The following is a 22,025-nucleotide window of genomic DNA, read 5'->3' as shown; positions in this document are numbered from 1 at the left end:
ACAAAAGCTTAAATTATTAATTTTCTTACTATATTGTGCTAGTCAAAAGTGAGTCTTTGGAATCATTGTTTGTGCTTATACTGATCAATTTAAAAACTCATTCTTTTCTTTACTGCTCACCCCATTAAGTTTGTGTGTTATTTTGTCTATATATATATATATATATGTATATATATATATTTTTTTTCTCTATCTCATAGACATATGTTGATCATTCCAAAGAAGATTGGTCACCAAATGATCCCATCAACTAATTGCCCAAATGAGACATTTTGGAAGCAAACGAAAAAAAAAAAGTTAATTAATTGCAAAGCTGTAGCTAAATTGACGAGATTCGGTCTTAAATTTGTTTCTCCTTTTGCCACTCTAAATTAGATGCTCATAGTTTCTTTATGGGTTTCCATTGGCATTTTTGATAGGGGTGATATCTGTTATATATAGGCTGTCGCCTCTAAAGCATGGAAATAAAAAGGTCCTTTTTGTTAAGAAAATTACATATTATGCTACTAAAATTTAACATATTTATATTTATACTATTTTTGTTGATTAAAAAAGTATTCCGATAAAATATTAAAACTATTCTAATAAAATACTCTCTAAAATATCCGATCATTTTTTTTTAGGAAAAATAAATAAATTGATAAGATATTAATAATATCATATCAGAATATTTTTTAGTGAATTGAGCAGTGTAGATGTTAAGTTTATGTCATTAGGAGACATAAATGTGAAGATGACATTTTTAATTGACATTTTTTTTATTTCTCTCTCTCTCTCTCTCTTTTTTTTTTTTTTTGTGTGGTTTCCTAAAGGTTCTTCCACACAGTAGAGTTCATCTTTTTTAGGTAGGTCAAACTAACACAATAGGGGATTGAAGATGCCAAGCTTGATGAGGGTTGTGACTTTGCGGGGGGAAAAAAACAATTATAATGTGCTCTATGATTAAAGCATCTCTTTAAATTCTATTGTCAAAATAATTTTATTCATATTACAAAGTTTTGTAATAAAGAAATTGTATTTGTAGTACTGGCATGGTATTGAGATCTATTCAGTTTGGTCCCTATATCTTCTTTTGTTGTCGTTTCAATATTTCACATTTTTTTTTCAACTTTGCAAGTGATCGCATCCTGTAGATACGGTTCTCTGCCAGTAGTGCAAAGTTTTTAAAATATTTGTGCTCTCTTCTTCGTTGATGCTACTAAGCTAAACAAAGAACTTGACACATGGGCAGCTTTTCTTTTGGATGTGTCTCGATTGAATTATTTTGCATAAAAACAATATATGTATTTTTATATAATATCTATATACATATATCGAAATGTAATAACTTGCTCCAGGTGTTTCTTCTGTGTTGTCAACATTTTCAATTTCTTTCAAGCGCAAAAAAAAAAAAAAAAAATCTTTCTTTTGAATTTGGGCACTGAAAGCCACTTTAGTACACATATTTGATCTCCAGCTCAAGCAAATTGAATAATATATGTAAATTGTTATTTTCTCATTTTTTTAGTTCTTGGTCACTGCTATCTAACATATATATATATATATATATTTTTTTTTTTTTTCTCACTAATAATGATCTAATCTAACACAATTCATGTTGAAGTCTTTTCAGTTGTTTTCAAAGCTAAATTTGCTATAAACAATCTAAAAAAAATGATAATAACCTTTTTTCATGTAGAACATAACAAAATGTTTTTTTTAAAAAAAAAAAAATCAAACGTCCTCTGCATGTCATTATATGTACATTGTAAGTATGTTTGGAACATTTAAACATGCCGAAGAAGGACCTGCGCCATCCATACTCTTAATTATAGTATTAATTCAAAGTTAATTTGCACAGGATTACCATTGTGGCTAATGATTTGACAGCACTAAAAAGGGTTGAAACATAATTATACTATATATATTGTAAACCATATTCATCCAATAGACTTGGAAATTCTTTTGACTGCAATCTGATTGGAAATGGAAATAATAATGAGATATGCTATTCAATTTTCTCTTCTTTAACTTTTCTATTTTGGGTATGAAAGTTTTCCAATCAGAACGAGAGAGAAATATTGGTTTTAGCCGAAAGAAAGCCATAAATGGAGTGTAATTGTCAAACAATATTCGATTTTATATTTTCTAAATAAGCAAAAACAAATATACAATATAATAGGGCTCCAACACGACCATTTAGTGCAGCATCATGTGTTTTTTGTTAGTTGGGTTACCAATTTGTAATTTTTTTTTTCCTGAATTACATTGATTGTTGAACCGTGATAGTGAAAAAAGAGAGAGTCAATGACTCCTCCAGGGGCTTACAAGATTATATCTATGAATATTACAGGCATATTTCTTATTCATTTATGCGTCAAATTTGTTATAATTTGCCAACGTATTAGAAGAAGAAGACCCATTTGGGGAATCCAAAAATTCCATACATAAAAATAAAAATAAAAAGTTTAGAACAATGTCATCAAAAAAGATACTTTAGTGTAGAAAATGACTTTTTTTTTTTCAACGCCTGCTTAAGGTATGTGGTATATGTACAATGTACAAAGTTATTACTTCAACAGAATAACATGCAGTTAGTGAGTACCTAACGTCATATTCCAACACTAAAGACTTAGAAAACTTTGCCTTTCTTGCTACCAATTATCAGTAAGAATGGGAATTTTTCACATTTTTTTTTAGCTTTACATGATGAAAGCATGCAAGTTGTCTCGGTAAATGCCACCTTCTTCATAGAATTGCCAATGGAGACCCTTGATATAAGGATTGCTTGTGTATCATACACAAAAGTTTTATCATAGAGTCTATTGGTTTGAAATTTAACTATTATAAGGTGTGCAGTTCAATTGTTGTTACAATATAATTGGAGAAAACACAAAATGAACGCGTGTAATTTTCTCTTGTAATTTAATTCATTATCAGTGAATTACTACAGTGGCTGAAACTGAATGCAATTCTTGTGTTAAAGGAGAATCGCTATAAATCGTGCATTTTTTCCCTCTATCTAAGATTTTATTAGTCCTGATAGTAAAGAATTAGCGAGTCTAATTTTTATCATTAACAGCCCTAAACCGACATAGATGTAGGCTAATTAAAGATTTAGCTGGGTTTCTAATGAAAAATGATAATCAAATCTATTAGATTTTGGAGCAAGGAAAATGAGAAAATCATCTTCATTTCAGTGTTCTACCATCCCACTATGGAATTGTTCAGTGAACCAAAAATTTCTTCATATGAAGAACAAATGTTCTACTGCAACACGTAAAAACGCTTTTTTCTCCTCCCACGTACCTTATTTCAAACGTGGTCACTAACTATTATGTTATGTCGGCTTCAGCACCCAGAAAAAGGAAAAATCTTTTGCACTTGAAAGAAATCAATTAATTGGCTTCTTCTTTCTCAGCAAATTTTTTCAAGAAAGCTCTCATTTCTAACAGCAAAACTGTGCTGGCATTAAATATTTCTCCTCTTATAGATTCATGAATCTGACTCTGCCAACAATATTACCAAAATGGTATATATTTTCCAAGCTTTGCATATCTAAATCCCAAAGCGTAAAATTTGTCGCTTGCTTCATAAATTTAACTAGAAAATTTAAACATAAATAAGCCCGTTTAGTTTGTTGATTTGAGTTTTTAATTCGAGTTTAGATGTGATTTTATGTGAGAGCTTTTTACTGTAACAAAAAAGTTAGATGTGATTGTTTGTGAGAATTTTTTACTGTAGCAGAACTCGAATCAGTGAAATGAACGGAGTTTTATATAAGAGAAAACTTGAAAATGTGATTCAGACTATAAAACATAAGGCACTTAAAGAAATCCTTGTTGCCAAGCAAAACCATCAAGATAAGGTCAAACATTTTTCTCATAGAGGAGAGAGAGGGGGAAATAGTCATATTATTGACCATTATATACATAGAAGTTCAATATAATTGGAAACAGAAAACAAATAAAAATATAAAAAAAAACTACCAAGTGCTAATTACTGCTAATCGGCCTACAACTACCCAACTAGAATATTAACCTCAGCAGCAACAATTTTTTGGTGTCTTATTAAAATAAGAACAAAAAAGAAAGAAAGAGAAAAGAAAAGAAAAGAAAAAAAAGAGCCCTTTGATTCTTTGCTCAAAAAGGCATTTTGTGGCCGTGTTGTGGTCCGGACCTAAAATATTGTAAAGAAATGTTCCACCAAAGAAGAAAAGCTCCACCAGAGAGAAAAGCGTCTTCTTCTTCATCTTCTCTTCCAACTATAATCAAAAGCCATAGTACTGGAACTGTGTGGGCCCATAAGTACTGTTCAGAAACTGTCCTCTCATCGCTGTTTCATTGTCTTCCTCCTCTTCATGCAGCCCTTCAAGCTGCCACACACCACATGCAAACTTCCAAACCATCATAAATTTCCCCATTTAATATTTTGACCCAAACATGTCATAATATATATATATATATGTGTACAAAAAATGTAAGTTATATTATGGCCATGATAACTGATTTTTCAACTAGTCAGAAAATTACAACATAACATTATATAAGCAAGCCAAGGTTTATGTATCATTGTTGTTATAAGAAATGAAACTAAAAAGTTTGAGAATTTGTTCAAATGTATTCTCCTTTCGATAAATTAACTCTTAATTTCATCATGCATAAAAAATTACTAATTTTCATAATTAAAATATGCATTATTTTCCTAAACTTATACGTCAATTTCACTTTCATAATGATAAAAAAAAAGGTTGATTTCTTGGTAATTAAAAAGAAGTGTTGATTACATACCCAGAGGTCATCTTCGTCTTCATCTCTGGAGGAAGAAGGAGCTTTGGGAGTCTCACCAAAACCAGGCTCGTCGTTGCGCGCGAATCTGCCGCGTATGCGTGGCCTGTTGTCCGCTAGCGTTTTTCTACATGCATACTAAAAAAAAAAAAAAAATTTGTCACACAAATTATAAACAAAAAAAAAATGTTTGATTTAGTATACTAAGATAACATTAACTCTGTTATTATTATTATTATTATTTTTACCTTAATGGTCTTGTTGAAGTTTCTGAGAGTTCTTTTTGCTCTGTATTTAGAAATCCTCTCTTTCCTTTCCTCTGCGCTGTACTTTCCCACTTTGAAGTTCGCTTCTTCCATGAACGAGCTCTCTGAATTCGCCAAAGGACTCGAAAACGACCTCTGGGTCGTTCTTGTCGTTCCAAAATTCTGTCCCTCCAAAAAAAAAAATCAAATAAAAAGGAAAAGAAAAAGAAGTTAATCAAATATTTATATATTTATATTATTCTGACCTGCAAATCTCCTGTGCTACAAACCCTCCTCATATGACCATTTAAAATGGCATTATTGTTATTATTCTCAGGTGAACTGAAAGAGGCTTGGTTTCCAAAGGTTGAAGAAGACTCCACTGATGGAGAGAAGAGAAACCCGGAAGAAGAACAACTCCTCTGCATAAACTTGGCCACATTTTGAACTCCACTATAGCTGTGAGGACCAAATTGCACTACTTGAGAATGATCAGAACCACTAATACTATAGTTATAACTGTTATTATAATCATTATTTTCATTGTTGTTGTAAAAAGAGTTGATATTCTCAAAAGTGCCCAAGTGGCATTCCTCAGTTTTGATCTGAAAAGCGTCGAGATTTGCGATCCCATTTTCCAAATTTGGGTGGTAAAGGTTTAAACTTTGGAGTTCTTGAGTTGGGGGTGAAATTTGGGGTTGGTCAAGAAGTGGGTTTTGGTTTTGGTTTTGGCTTTGGCTTTGTTGTTGGATTGGGTCAGAAAGAGCTTGGAGAATATCAATGGCGGAGTCTGAGAAAGGAGAGGAGAATTCATTGTCGTTGAAGAAGAGCTCTGCTTCTGAGGAGACCAACATCTCTGGGCTTGAAGAATGGTGGTAGAAAGACCCGTCAAAGATGAAGAGATCAGAGGACATTGTTGTGAGTTTTTTTTTTTTTTTTTTTTTTCCTTTTTTTTTTGGTGGGTTTTGGTTACTTTGTCAGTGTTGTTTGAGTGGTACTACTGACAAGTTGAGAAGAGCTCATTTGGTTTGATGGAGTGAGTGCTTGAGATTTTTATTAAGCTATTTTTCTCTCTCTCTCTCTCTCTGACTCTGTTTCTCTCTCTAGAATCGAGTTTAAAACATGCAGAGAGAGAGAGTTAGTCCACTAACCGGCATTCGACCTGGTTATATATGCGGCAAAAAAAAGTGATATTTTGTGCAACTTCCCCTGATTTTCTTGTATTTCAAAATGGTCCCCATGTAGGTTCGAAACATGAGAGTGTGAGCTTGCCGAAACATATTTTGAGTGTCGTTAGTTTACTTTTAAGGGAAATTAAAATGCTCAATTTAGTAGTAGAAGATGAAAATTACGTAAAACAGAATAAAAATGCAAAAAATTGGATTTATGGTTATTGCCAATTTGCATGGGAGCAATGAAGCACCAAATAAACCGGTCGAAAAGTAATATTAAATTTAATTCTACTGCTTGTGCCTATATTTTTAAAATTTTGGTGGTTTTGTTAAAGGATTTTTTTTTTTTTTTGTGTGCGTCACGAACCATTTATTTAATGAATTAAACTGCAATTCAAACATTTTTTTATAGTGTTTTCAATCAAACATGTTTTAGGGTGCTTTTGTTGATACGTTTTCTATTCTTAGATCTGGATTTCTTTTAAAATTCACGAGCACAAGTTTAAATTTAAAAGTGTTTAAACGTTAAATTTCCGAGCACAAGTTTAAATTTAGAAGTGTTTAAATGTTAAAGAAGTCACAAAACAGTCAAACCACTCAAATAACTAATCAATCTTCACACTTTGGTTTGGTTTGTCCTAAAGATTGATCTAGTTTAGTTTGATGTTTTGTACAAATCGAACTTTTATTAGTTGGAGGATTGTGCATTTGCCAATTCACAAAAACCAAACCCAATTAAACTTATTTATATTTATATTTTTTTCGTTGTAGATTGTAGCATTGTCTTAATTAAGTTTAAGTTTATCAAAAATTTTAATTGTACCTGTTTGTATTATTATCGTCTGTTTTATCTTGTTTTATATATTAAAAAACTAATTGAAAGACAAGTGCATAAGAAGTTTAAAGTGCCCGTTAATAAAATTTATTATTGCGTACTATTCTATGTGCTAAATGTAAGTTCCTACCACAAGCACCAAAAAAAAAAAAAAAAAAAAAAACCCCTCACTTTTGTACATAAATGTTGAAAGAACCCTTTGTTATATATTCTTGTTCAATGATGTGTGGGATGTTACACTTTCTTTTCTTAATTAATGACATGTTAATTCAAAGTATAATGTATGGGATGTTACAACTTTTATCTTAACATGTTAATTCAAAGTCTAGAAGGATTTTTTTCTTTTTCTTTAACACAACGCGTTATTTTGCTAGAGTATAATTGCTTGGGCTAGTTGGATAAAGAAAAAGCTGGAGATAAAACTTAACTAATCAACTTTTCATTTCACATATATAGGAAATTAGAAGGTGGTTCAATTTGGCGCATGCTTTAATCTTTATTGTAAATTGTAATGCAATATTCCAATTTGCCTTCATACCATCGTGACAAGCACGTCCCAATTCTCTATATGCCAGCAATTAGTTTTGTTTTCCATGTAAGGCCACACAAGCAAGCACATGATAATTAAACTTAGGGTTTTTTTTTTTTTTTTTTTTTTTTTTTTTTTTTTTTAAGATGTCCATTTGCTTCTATTGGATTATGAATAATCAACGTCGTTGAACAGTGATTTTTTCCGGAAACAACAAAAGAAAAGGTTAACTCTAAACGCGATTACGCTAACATCATTACTCCTTTTCATAAAATTATAGAGTTCTTCAAAAGATATTTTTATCAATTAACGACATTGATCAAGAACAAAAATTTAATGAAGTTAGTCCTTAAAAAATAGTTTTTTTTTTTGCTCAATTGCCCCTGTCTTTTCATCCTACTGTAATTAATTATTGTGGAGAGCATTGAGGAAGAATCTATGGCCGTGTTTAGAATTGATCTCATTTTTATTTTTCACATTTTTTAAGAAAAAAAAATGAAAATATTTTTAAAACGGTGTTTGGCGCAATAAAGACAACAAACAGAAATAAAAATGATTTTTCGGTTTAGTGTAAAATGAGAGAGAAATGAAAAATGACTTTTAGTTGTTTTTAATTTTTAATTTTCATTTTGTCATCTCTCAAACAGACAGAGATAGAGATTAATGAGTTTTTTATACTAAAAATAATCTTTTGATAAAATTAGCAAACGCATTTTTAAAAATAATTTATGTATGAGATTAAAAATATTTTCATTTTTATTTTCATATAAAAAATAAAATTATTTTAAAACGAGTTCTAAATGCGCCGTAAAAAACTCTAATTACAATGAGATTTGTAAAATATAACTAACGCCAACAAAGCTAAAACAAAATTACATCAAGCAACAGTCTCTTAACAACTTTAGATGACGACTGGACATTAACATCTCAGCTAGTGTCAATACCTTCTCTTAAACAAAATGCAGACTTGTCAACATTAAAGTCTCGTTCATTTCACTGATTTGAATTTGTTACAGTAAAAAATTCTCAGAAACAGTCACATCTAATTTTTTTACTATAATAAAAAAGTTATCACATAAAATTAAATTTTAACTCGAATCAGCGAACTAAACGGCCCTTAAGACCAGAAGAGCAGGACTTCAGCTTTACTAGAACGTTAATAACATGTTCCTTAGTAGGTACATATCGAACACCAATTTCCTTCGTTGATAATAACAAATGAAGTGCACATTCACTTCTATGTGCTTTGATTTATGAGTAATATACTGAATTAGAAGCAACAAAGTACGTAATCACACCGTAATAACGAGCACTTGTCACACATTCAAAAACTTTTTAAGAGAGTAAAATAAGGTTTTATTAAAAAATAAAAAAAACTGAAAATAACATTTAACAAAGCAGAAAAAGAAGGTTGGAGATTCAAATGTCAAGATATAAAGGATGAGGACCGGTGTGCAATAGGAGAAAAAGGATTAGGGACCAATGGAGCAAAAACTAAAAAAAAATTAAAGAATATTAACAATTTTTTGGTTAAACTCTAATTTAGTAACGCAAAAATAAAAAAACAAAAAAAAAAACATAATTTGGGGACTAGAATACTTAAAAGTGATGCACTTTAGTTATAAAATGAAAAAGAAAAAAAAAAGAAAAGAAAAGAGTGATTCAATTCATAGACAATTAAGAATTAACTGTATCGGAAAAATTAGGAATGGAAATTGGAATGTTCGAATTTACAGATATTATTATATGCCCGATCCTTCCAGAAAAAAAAAAAAGAAAAAAAAAACCTTACTCGACGGGTCACCAAGGACCAATGAGAATGCAACAGCTGGCATCGTGTTTCTCCGTGTCCAATAAGGTAGTTTCTACTTTCTACGCGTTTTTTTACAAATTCAATCGTCAACGCCAATTCACGATTAATTTCCTCTAAATTATTCTAAAAAAAAAAAAAAATTCCTCTCTAAATTTCCCCGTCCTTTCTTTCATTACTTGTTTGTCTCCTTTTCCATTTTCTTTCTCGAAGCCGAAGATTTCGAATTTTCCTTTTTGTAGGTTCCGTTGGCTCCGTTTTCTCTACGTTTCTCTTTGATTTTTCCTCCTTTTTTTCGCATTTCTCTGTTAGTCTTCTTGGACTTCATCAAAGCCCTAGAATTCGCCGAAAATTTTTCTCAAAATCTTTTGCGCTTTTTCGATCTTGCAGTTGGCCGGAGAGAGAGATCAAAGTGAGTGATCGATCGCCATGGCGTCGCAGCAGCACCTGGAGAAGATGCAGATCCGGCAGAATTACCGGAATCTATGGCACACTGATCTCATGAGCACTATCAAGGCCGATACGCCCTGTAAAATCTCTCTCTCTCTCTCTCTCGTAATTGTGTGTTTATCTGTGTTTCTTCGAGTACTAATTTTTCTCTGAAACTTGCTTGCAGATTGCTGCTTCGCGTTGTGGTGGTGAGTACTCTAGATCTCTTGGTTTTATTTGTTCTTCAATTTTCTTTTGAAATTCATATGCATTCTATATCTGAGTATAGGCTATTACGCTTCAATTTTTTTTTTTCCCGTTTGCTTCTTTTTAATTTCTTTTTTTGTTTTTGCCTCTGTTGACTCGCAATGAAGGGCGTTGACTTAAAATATTCCGCTTTCTTTTTTCGCGGAAAAGTAAAAAATAAAAAATAAAAAGAATCGTGTAATTCGATGCTCTCTGGCATTAAATTTTAGTTCCTGTCACCTTCAGTTATTTACTACGCCTGTTTGTATTATTGTTGAAATTGAGTTGATTAGATGAGAATTTAGTGAGGGAATGGTTTTTCAATGATTTGGCTACAATGGGAACTATGTATTGAATTTGAGATTAATTTGTATTTGTTAGAAACTAACTGTTGAAAGTACTCTTTAGCATTAAATCTTATTTTTCAAATGACCAACATTTTCGTAAATCCTTTCTAGCCCTTACACCCGGCTTGTGAAATGATACTGACCATTGTGAAGTGCATAGTGCAGCGAAGCTTGATGTTTCATGCTTCAGAATCTCAAGTATGAGGGGACACTATTCATTGGGATAGAGTTTAGGATCCATATTTTGTATTCCTTAGACAATAGACAGCCTAGTTTTTTGATATTTGCGACAAATCTCTGCTCTTTACCATTGTTTATTAGTGCCTAGATTCTGTTCTTGGTGGTTCGTTGGATTTCTCTGGCTGAGTTCTTGTAGATTGAAAAACATATGTATTCCCTTGACACAGCTCGAAAGCTTCCAAAGTACTTGAAGCTTAATGGGCCTCCTCATACTTTTAGTTCAGATTTTCTTCTGAAATTGTCTGTGCATATGCCAAGCGTTTTAAGTTTTCCTGTCCTTGGTGGAGCAAGCCAAATAGTGACTGGAGATTTCCCATTGTTTTTATTTTTTGTGTTGAGAATGTTCCTTTTAGTGTAGTTACTTTGTTATAGATATATTGTTTTGACTATTTGGCAACGGTTTTCACTGCATAATACATATGCAAACTATTTAGCTGTGGGTAGATATTCCATCCCTCATATATCTAATTTACGTTATGTTTCACTCTAGTGCACCTTGTGCGTCGTACTTGCTACGGAAACGAGCTCTGTACAATGACATGTCAAGGTATTGATGACATTTTATTCTCGTGCTCGGTTCTGTGTTAATGTTCCCGGTAATTGGTGTGATTTGTTTCATTCTGTTTTTTGGTTGTAGATACGTCTGCTGTGCTGGTTATATGCCTTGTAGTGGCAGGTGCGGAGAAAGTAGATGCCCAGAATTTTGCCTGGCAACTGAGGTAAACAATGAATCTTTGCATGTGTCTAAGACATGTATTTTCTATAGATACTCGGTTTAACAGAAGCCGCCCCCCACCCCTTTTTTTTGTTTTGTTTTGTTTTGTTTTTTTTGGTTTTGTTTTGTTTGTGTGTGTGTTAAAACCAATCCTTCCTCCTCTTCTAATTTTTCTTTTGTACACATAAATTTTATGGTAAACTACTTGAATAGGCTGTACTTTAGGTCTCAAAGTTCTCGATCTTTTCCCTGAAGCATATTGGATTAATACCAAATGGCATAGACTAGTTCTTTCCCCTTTTTTTTGTTTTGTTTTGTTTTGTTTTGTTTTGTTTTGTTTGTGTGTGTGTTAAAACCAATCCTTCCTCGTCTTCTAATTTTTCTTTTGTACACATAAATTTTATGGTAAACTACTTGAATAGGCTGTACTTTAGGTCTCAAAGTTCTCGATCTTTTCCCTGAAGCATATTGGATTAATACCAAATGGCATAGACTAGTTCTTTTAGGAAGAAAAGATGTTAAAAGTTATCGGGCTCTTGATTGGAAGAAAAAAATCAAAAGTTGGTAGTGCAGCCAACACTCTTTCTTCTTGGCTCACAACTAGATTCCTTTTACTTTCGTATAAAAATGGTATGGAGTGGACCTTAGATCTGTTTCCTATTCTTTTTTCCAAGTGCCATATTTAGACCTTCTGGTAACTATTAATGTAGCTTGAAAACTTAAGGTCTTGACTGAATACGACACAGAAAGAGGAGGAGGAAATACCTTTCTTTTGCTATTTTTTTGTTGATCGGTAAATGATCACTCTCCTCTTTATGTTTCCATTCATTTCTTGCCATGTGTCTTGATCTTGCAGGTTTTCCTGTGCTTTGGGAATTCAGTGGCCTCAACTCGCTTTTTGTTGCAAGACGAATTCAATATACAGACTACCCAATGCGATAATTGCATCATTGTACTCGTCTCTCAAATTTGCAAATATGTTAATGATCCATCGCACATTTTAGACAACCAATTCAAAGTACTACTATTTAACACTTTTCCTTCTGTTCGCAGGGTTTCATGTTCTGCCTACAACAAATTGCCTGCATCTTCTCCATAGTCGCACTTATAGTTGGCAGTGAGGAAATCCAACAGGCATCTCAGCTATTATCGTGTTTGGCTGACATGGTGTATTGCTCGTAAGTCTTCCGTTACGTTTTTCCTATCAAAACTTGTTAGCCAAACTGATTTTTATACTACTGTGTTTTAAAATAACTGATTTTCATTATCTTCTTTCTTGTAGGGTGTGTGCATGCATGCAGGTACGATGTGTGTTACATCTTTATATCAATTTTTCAAGTACAGAAAATTTAGAACCACGTAAGTACTTGAAATGAAAGAAATCACTTTTTGATTAGCTTCTGCCTGTGATTATTATTTGCAGACACAACACAAGGTGGAAATGGACAAAAGAGATGGTAAATTCGGGCCTCAGCCAGTGATGGCAGTGCCTCCTATTCAGCAGATGTCTCGCATTGATCAGCCAATTCCTCCGTCGGTTGGATATCCGCCTCAACCAGCGTATGGGCAACCTTATTCTTACCCACCTGCTCCACAGGCTCAAGGCTACCCAGCTGCTGGTTATCCACCTTCTGGCTATTCTAGGTGATTATTTTACCACGTTGATATTTTGGGGTCCTTGCTTCGCATGGAAATATTTTGTTTTTGCAAGTAAACTCATTAAGAAGTTCCTTTGTCTATTGAAGCTGACATTACTACCATCTAGCTGGGGTACTTCATAGATTTTACTTGCTTTTAGGAGTGGAAATGCGTTTGGTTTGTTTTATTAAATTTATTGAACTATGAAACAAAATACTGGAAATACTTTAATTTCGTCTTGTGTGGATATGCATTTTCTATGTGCGAAATATATGTGTTATGAAAACTAAGAAAATGCAAAACTAAGAAGAAAAATTTTAGAGAGAGTTTCATTAATCTTATAAATGTATATAAAATGAAGAGCTTTATAACTCTATTTATAGGAAAAATTTCGGCACTATTTACGGTTACTATTTACACAATACTTACTATCTAGGGTTATTATTTGCACAATAAGATTCTGACATAAACAGTAACTTTGACTGAGGTGCACAGTTACTATTCATAATATTCTCCCTTAGATGTCCACTATTCATGATGTCTTATTGAAAACGGAAAAATCCAGTGGGATACAAATCATAGCAAAGGAAAAAATAGTACATCATTTATCTATACGTGTTTATGCAGTCTCATTAAAAACCTTATTAGAAAAACACTGTGGGATAAAACCATAATAAGGGAAAAAGAGTACAGCCACGTAAACTCTCCCCAAGTTGACATGTATAGGCCTTCCTCATAAATCTCACAGATGACGCATCATGGTACTGTGGATATGCTTTCTAAATGTTGTAGTGGGAAGTGCCTTTATGAAAAGATCTGTTGCATTGTCACTTGATCGAACGTATTGAATATCAATATCCTTATTCTTTTCGAGCTCTTGGGAGTATTAGAAGAACTTCGGGGGTATGTGTTTCGTTATGTCGCTTTTGATGTAACCTTACTTTATTTTAGCGACACATGCTACAGTGTCTTCAAATAATACTATTGAATCTTTACTGATAGATAGTCCGCAAGTTTCTTAGATATGTTGAGTCATAGACCTCAGTCATACACATTCTCTCGACTTGCTTCATGGAGTGCAATAACTTTGGCATATTTTCAAGAAGTGGCAACGAGTGTTTGCTTTTGTGAACGCCATGAAATATCAGTATTTCCACATGTGAACATGTATCCAGTTTGAGACTTAGCTTTATGTGGATATGATAAATATCCTGCATCTGCAAAACCAATCATCCATTATTTTGATTCTTTAGGATAAAATAATCCCAAATTAAATGGTCTTTGAAGATAATGGAATATATGCTTAATTCCGTTCTAATGTCTTCGTGTAAGTGATGAGTTAAAGCTTGCTAATAGATTAGTAGCAAAAACTAAATCTGTTCGGGTACAATTAACAAAATATATAAAAGCTATTGCTTTAAATATGTTATTTTAGGACCGAGGACTTCTTCATTACCTTTGTAAGGGCAAAATGGATATTTTTCAACATTAAGTGATACAATCATTGGAGTACTTAAAGGATTTGATGTATCCATATATAAGCGTTTTCAGGCTTTTTTAGTATAGTTTGATTGATGCACAAGTATTCCACATTGAAAGTGCTTAATCTGTAAACCAAGATAATATTTCATTTTTTGAATGTCTTTCATCTTTTAAGTATATCACAGTTTTTTAAATTTCTTTATGAGTTCCAATGATATTCAAATCCTCGGCATAGACAACGATTATAACAAAATCAGATGTTCTCTTAATAAAAACACACGGGCATATGAGATTATTCACATATCCTGATTTTGATACATATTCACCTAAGTGATTATACTACATGCGTCCTGATTGCTTTAACCCATATAATGATCTTTGTAACTTAATCGAACATATATATTTAGGTTATGAATTTAGTGCTTCAAACATCTTAAATCCATAAGGAATTTTCATATAAATATCACCATCAAGCGATCTGTAAAAATAAGCAGTAACACCATCAATAAGACGCATCTCTAAATTTTAACAACATCCTGATTGCTTTAACCCATATAATGATCTTTGTAACTTAATCAAACATATATATTTAGGTTATGAATTTAGTGCTTCAAACATCTTAAATCCATAAGGAATTTTCATATAAATATCACCATCAAGCGATCCGTAAAAATAAGCTGTAACAACATCAATAAGACGCATCTCTAAATTTTAAGAAACAGTTAGGATGATTAAATATCTAAACGTAATTGCATTCATTACATGAGAATACGTTTCCTCATAATCAATCTCGGGTCTTTGTAAAAAATCTTCTGCAACAAGTCGAGCTTTATACCTTATAATTTCATTTTTCTTATTGTGTTTTTGCACAAAAAACCCATTTGTATCCCAAAGGTCTCACGGCTTCAGGCGTTAAGATAATAGGTATAAAAACTTTACACTTATTAAGTGAATTTAACTCTGCTTGTATAATATCTTTCTATTTGATCCAATTGTGTCTATTTTGGCATTCAGAAACGAATTTTAGTTCAGGATCCTCAGTTTCATTAATAATTTCACATGCCACACGGTAAGAAAATATTTCATCAATATTTTCAATTTCATTTCGATTTCATAATCCTCATGTATTGATATAGTCAATAGAGATCTTACTATTCTCAAAATCTTTAGAATTTTCTACAATATCGAGAATCTCTTTATTTGTATTATTTTGTGTTTCTCCTTAAACACTTTCCTCCAAATCGAGGTTATTATGCTCATTTACTCTCTTTCTTTTTTCGAGAATTTGTGTCTTTGGAACCGATAGGTCTACCACGTTTTAGGCGTGTTTTAGACATATTAATGATTTCATTATCAAATTGTCCTTATGGGATTTCAATCTGAGCGAGAGCATTTGCAGCTGGTACATATGATTTAGTCATCATTTTTGTATTAGTAAACGCATCTGGTAATTGATTTGCTAAGTTTTGTAAGTGCATAATCTTTTGCACTTCTAGTTCACATTGCTTTGTGTAATGATCAAGATGCAACAACGATGGTTCACATATGTAATTTCCTTTTCCAACTGTTTATTTTCTCCCCTAATGTTAGAAAGACTATCTCATTAAAATGACAATTAGTAAAACGTGTCATAAAAACATCACCAATTTGAGGCTCAAGATATCTGATGATAGAAAGGGATTCATACCCAATGTATATTCTTAGCCTTCTTTGAGGACTATCTTTGTGCGTTGTGGTGGAGCAATTGATACATATACCGTACAACCAAAAATTCTTAGATGGAAGATATTTAGTTCTTGACCAAATGCCAGTTATAAAGGGGAGTACTTATTATAAGCATTTAGTCTGATGTGAAGTAATGCCGCAACATGTAAAATTGCATAATCTCATACAGAAATAGGTAGCTTTGTTTAATTATGAAAACTAAGAAGAAAAACTTTAGAGAGAAAAACTAGAGAGAGAGTTTTATTAATTTTGTGAAGGTATATAAAATGAAGAGTTTTAAAACTCTATCTATAAGAAAATTTTTGGCACTATTCACAGTTACTATTTGCACAATACTTACTATTTACGGTTACTATTTGCACAATACTTACTATTTACAGTTATTATTTATACAATACTTACTATTTACAGTTACTATTTACACAATACTTACTATTTACGGTTACTATTTGCACAATAAGATTCTGATTGAATAGTAATTTTAACTGATTTGTATAGTAACTTTAATTGAAATGGACAGTTACTATTCATAACAATATGGAATATATGCAAAATATTTGTGTCACTTGGAGCGTTGAGTTTGTTATTTTATCCAATTGCCCATGGTGAAAGGAAACCTGGGGACCTTCCTCATTCCCATAAAGATGGAGATAAAAAAAGATGGGATAACTAGGGAATGGCTTTCCAGTTAGAGCTTACAAATTTATGCCTGAATTTAAATGCTTCTAGATTCAAATATATATATATATATATATATATATTTCTTTTTTCCTTGAAAACGAAATTAAGAGTGGTACAAGTATAATTCTAATTTTTTTCCTTCTAAAAAAATAGAATACCTAAAACTAAAAAAGAGAGTTATGGGTGCATTTTTCCCTAAATTTCTCTTTTAAGGGGAAAAATCTGCCCGGCCTTTTCCTTTAAAATTTGGCCAATACTATAGTTTGCTATAATTTCAATAGAATAACAATCTCGGAGGAAGATTTCGCCATCTGCAATGGTTCTTGATATTCCAAAATTTCAGTGCCTTCTCGGATAAAATGACTACACGTTACATTATAATGATTAAAAATAAAGAATTACTGATAATTTTTTTTTTCAGTCCTACGTATTTATAAAATAAAATTGACAACTCATGCAATCAGTTACGCCATCTAACTTAACAAATAGGTTTTGATGTGTCGTTTTTAGATTACTTTCCTCGAGTTCTTTTGCGGGTAGTTTAGAAGAAAGAAGAGTCTTCCTATTTTGAAGAAAAGCCTACCAACACAAGTCCTGGAGCTTACCTGTCTTAAAATTATATGGCTTGTTGTCTCTTTCACATGAGTGCGTACTATCTTTTTTCTCTCGGTAAATAATGCATATACATAGTTATACTGGTCATACTCTAAGGGTCCGTTAAGTTCGCAGATTTAAATTTTTAATTCGAGTTGATGTGTGATTTTATGTGAGAGCTTTTTACTGTAGCAAAACTCGAATCGGTGAAATAAACGAGACCTAAATTCTGATCTTAAAAAGATATGAAGCAAAAGGGAAAAATAAAAAAATGATAGTTCCTCGGTAGGGTGTGAAAAAAACATTCAATTGATAAGGTATTACTTGGAACATCTTCGTAGCAGGTTTTTATAATTTTACATACTTTCTTTTTTTTTTTAGTTTTGATAGAATTTTTACTGAATTTAACATTTAAAAATATGCAATACCGATTAAAGAATCCTATGATAGATGATAGATTAAAGTCGAATATGAAACTCAACCGAAAGCACACCAATTGTGTATTTCAAGCTTTCAAGCCACAAGGCAAATCAATCTTTATCTCAACGTAGCATCAATTTTAGCTAAAAGAGTTGGTTACGTCAAGACATTGAACTTGCCTTTGGCGGCAAAACCCCAAATAAAATTAAAAAAAAAGTTTTTAATAAGGACTCAAAACAATGTCGTTTCTAGAATCTTGACCAAGCTTATCCACCTAAATTCAGCCAACACCAACGAAATTGTCAAGCACCTTTGACCCTTTTTTCTCCTCATCTAGTTTTTAAAAGAACATCCCAACTACTTGAGTATGATATTCATATAGCGTTAATCTTCTTGGAAAATAATGCTTAACATAAGACAAATACTAGAAGACATGCCCTTGTAATTTTCAATTACGTATCATAGTCAAAAGGGCAGGCAAGGATATTAATACATATAAATATAGCCAGTTAAGAATTAGCTATCAGATTGCGTTTGCGTACGTATAAAATTCATCATATATAATGTCCTTAAGACATTGATATTGAAAAAAAAAGGGTAAATTGGTATTCTTCTAGAAGAGAACTGAAGACTATCCAAAAATTAAACAGAAAAAGGGTAATGAGAGTTAATTTTCTAACTATTTTTTGTTGGAAGTGGGTATAGCATATTAAGACTTGTGGGGCTCATTCTATCAAAAACAATACAAAAAGCAAACAGATAATAAGATAAGATTTTTTAATACAAGGCATATATTATTTGAGACATAGGCGAGTATTCATGGCATTTTTAGTTATTTTGTTCATTTTTATTTTTATTTTTATTATTTTTTATTTATTTATTTTTTTTGGCTTGTTATTTATCAAAGAGCATGTACTTTAAGAATCCTTGACGTGTAGGCTTTTTGTTCACAATTGGACACACGGTGCCGTTTATCTCCTGCCGCGTTACACCTTTCTTTCAAATCATTTTAGGCTTCTTTACGCATCAAGGGCTTTTTGTAATTTTTTTATTTTTTTATTTTTCTAATAAATCAAAAGCCTCTTTAATGACTCATGAAATCAAACTTGCAATCATCTCAGTACTTGGCTGAAATATACAATCCAATCATTTCTTTTGGCGGATATACATTTTAGCTTGGTACTTAAATAATATGTTGAGGTATTATAAGGAAAAGAGAAAAATAGCAATCTTACTTTTAACTGTGATTTCAAATTCAATATATATGTTTCGAAATATACATATTTAAACTCGTACGTTTATCTGACACATTAATTTTGGCCATTGAACGCTACATCATTAGTTTTTTGAATCTGAATGGGAATTTCATCTCAAGATAAACTTTGAGGCCAATGCAAATTTGTCATTGAACTGGCACCGTTCATTTCGCTGATTCAAGTTTAAAATTTGAGTTTTGCTACAGTAAAAAGTTTTCATAAACAATCACATTTAACTTTTTTACTACAGTAAAAAGCTCTCATATAAAATCACATCTCAACTCGAATCAGCGAACTAAACTGACACAGTTTGTCGCCACCTAAATCATTAATTCTGTTTTACCAAATTTATGAGACTTATATACCTCGACACATATCTTCAATTGACCAAATCATATTAATTAATAGACATCTTCCTCTTCCCCTTTGAAAAAATAAACTCGAATATTAATAGAATTGTTAGAGTAATCAATTTAAATTAATGTTTACAACAATATTCTAAAAAAATACCATGATTTTTTAAGCTTATTCTAAGATTGAAAGAAAATCTAAAGGAACTTGAAGGTGTGAACAATAAAAATGATAAAAGTAAATGAAGATACACATTAGACAGTAATCTGAATAAGATTCGTCCAATAATAAAAAGAAGAAAATATTAAGATTCCAACTAATGCCAATCTTTAGAAGACTTCCAAATTGAAGCCGGCGAATTTTAACCAGAATCCAGAGCAGAAACTATTTCAGAAAATTCCTTTTAGGACAGGAAAAATTGGAAAATTAATGAAAAGGAAAAGTTGATGGACCACACACACATTACTTCTTTGCTTTCAATTGGAGGTTGGCCCCTGAATCAAATTTTCAAGATGGGTTTCTTTTGATTTCATTGCTCTATCTTTGTAGGCTATCTACTTTACCCCACGATAAAATATATTAAAAGAAAGGAAAGAAAAACAGATTCCCCAGAAAACAAAAAGGAAAATGATTCCTGGAAACCCGGATGATTATCTTTTAATGCAAGGGGGGAAAAAAGCTATCAAAAGCCTTGATGATATCATCACTTAGACGTACTCATTGTTTAATTATGAGATCCCAATGAGCCGGCAAAATCATTCCAACAGCACGAGCTAACAAAATCTCAGGCAAATGAATGATTAACTTATTATTCTCCTTTTCATTTTTCATACCCAAAAAAATAAATAAAAAAATAAAAAGAAAGAAAAAAGAAGAAGCAAAGTGTGGTGAAGGAAAATAGAAGTATTAATTTTCCAGCAAAAAATGAAAGTAGTTATCAAGCTTTTTTTTTTAATTATTATTATGTTACGTACGCACTTCATAGGTTCATTGTAATCTTTGTTGGTTCAAGCAATCTATCTATACGCTTCATTCTTCCATTAGTGAAGTTGAACCAAGCCAAAGCCACCATTGACTATGTCAACACACAATACAACTCTCACAAAAAGCCAAAATCCAAAATCAATACTTTACCATATTGCATACCCAAAAAAAAAAAAAAAAAAAAAAGCCAAATGCGTCACATCTCTAGCTAATTATACCACAATACACCCAAAAAAACAGTAAACTCAAATAAACTAATTAATTACATAACATTTAGCTAAAGACGATACTTGAGATCAAAGAAGTAAACTAACAAACATATATATGAGATCCAATTTTCTTTTATTTCCTTTTTTTTTTTTTGAGTTATTTCATTTCTCAAAAGCTGTACAATCCTCATTCTTCCCATATTTACACCCCAAATCCCCTAAGAAAAAACCCCAAAACTTACATTTTATTCTTCTTCTTCTTCTTCTTCTTTCTTTTGAAAATCTAACAACAACAACAACAACAACAATAATAATAATAGTTAAGAGAGTACTTCTGAGTGCTACCACTACAAGTACTACAAACCAGTGATATGAGAATACTCAGCGTAAAACTCAGGAATCCCAGAAGCAGCCCACAATCTCTCATTGATCGCCCCTTGCAAGTCATCACGTAGAAGGGGGGTCCTACACAACGGACAAGTCTTCTGATCGTACCCCATCCAACGGTCCAGACACGACCTGTGGAATATGTGGCAACAGTTCGTCAGCCGTCGGATCTCGTCCTCCGATTCGAACTCGTACAAACAGACGGCGCAGCTCTCCGGCGGGTCCACCAGCTCCGAGAACTTCACCACGGGGAGGAGCTCCCGGATCAGCACCGACGAGACGGAATGGAATTCGGGTATTCGGGTCGTCGCCGGAGAGTCCGTCGACGACCAAGAAGTGCTGGATTCGGGATCGAGAAAGTCTTGGAGACCCAAGAAGGAGAAAATGATGGAGATGAATTTTCTGAGAAAACCCAGAAGAGAAAGTAAGTGGATGAAGAGTTTTGGCAAGAAAAGCTCTGTGTAGCCCACTGGGAATCCCATATTTTCTTTCTTTTCTTTTTTTTGCTCTTTTTCTCGGAGGAATATGAATATGTATATGTGTGAATTTCTTTTTTTCGTTTATTTTCTTTTGTTTTTGCGTTTGTTGTGAGTGAGGAAGGAAGGAGGTGGGAATGGGGAAGATTAGGCTGGTTTATATATATAGAGAGAGGAGGAGTTTGAGGTGTGGCTAAAATGTCATTTATGGGCTTGGTGGAGAGAAGAGAGAAGAGAGAGGAGAGAGAAAGTGAGAGAAGGGACATATAAAATAATTGAGATATTATTATTGTAAATTCATTATATAAATATAATTTGTTTTGATTCATTTATTGAGATATTATTATTTTGTTATTGCCACTACTTCAATACTAGTACTTAGACAGAAATTAGCAGTGGTAGCATTTAAGCATAAGAAATAAGTATCGCTTATATATATAAAAGAAAATAGTAATAAGTATCGAATTTAAAATGGGGTAAATTTGTAT

General features: G+C 32.2%; 3 protein-coding genes across 3 annotated transcripts; 1 reads left to right on the top strand and 2 right to left on the bottom strand.

Annotated features, from left to right (window-relative positions):
- Positions 1–4,049: 4,049 nt before the first annotated feature.
- Positions 4,050–6,131, bottom strand: LOC21406989 (homeobox protein 12). The gene is made up of 4 exons (XM_024175885.1): positions 5,278–6,131; positions 5,015–5,194; positions 4,770–4,904; positions 4,050–4,354 (listed from the first exon to the last, which is right to left on the bottom strand). Exons 1-4 carry the CDS (start codon positions 5,923–5,925, stop codon positions 4,250–4,252), a joined length of 1,068 nt encoding a protein of 355 aa, XP_024031653.1. The 5' UTR covers positions 5,926–6,131; the 3' UTR covers positions 4,050–4,249.
- Positions 6,132–9,461: 3,330 nt separating this feature from the next.
- LOC21406988 lies at positions 9,462–13,219 on the top strand. Its single transcript, XM_024175569.1, has 9 exons — positions 9,462–9,595; positions 9,748–9,886; positions 9,974–9,995; positions 11,110–11,166; positions 11,257–11,338; positions 12,191–12,286; positions 12,388–12,512; positions 12,617–12,635; positions 12,758–13,219. The coding sequence occupies exons 2-9, from the start codon at positions 9,787–9,789 to the stop codon at positions 12,980–12,982; spliced, it is 726 nt and encodes a 241-aa protein (XP_024031337.1). The 5' UTR covers positions 9,462–9,595; positions 9,748–9,786; the 3' UTR covers positions 12,983–13,219.
- A 7,579-nt stretch (positions 13,220–20,798) lies between these two features.
- Positions 20,799–21,767, bottom strand: LOC21406987 (probable E3 ubiquitin-protein ligase RHA1A). Its single transcript, XM_010090766.2, has one exon. The coding sequence runs from the start codon at positions 21,541–21,543 to the stop codon at positions 21,031–21,033; it is 513 nt and encodes a 170-aa protein (XP_010089068.1). The 5' UTR covers positions 21,544–21,767; the 3' UTR covers positions 20,799–21,030.
- Between the last annotated feature and the right edge of the window lie 258 nt (positions 21,768–22,025).

This window comes from Morus notabilis, unplaced genomic scaffold, assembly GCF_000414095.1.
Source record: "Morus notabilis unplaced genomic scaffold, ASM41409v2 Scaffold297, whole genome shotgun sequence".
Classification (NCBI taxonomy): Eukaryota; Viridiplantae; Streptophyta; class Magnoliopsida; order Rosales; family Moraceae; genus Morus; species Morus notabilis.
The sequence above is the reverse complement of the archived record's forward strand: the minus strand, read 5'-3'. Positions and strand labels throughout refer to the sequence as shown.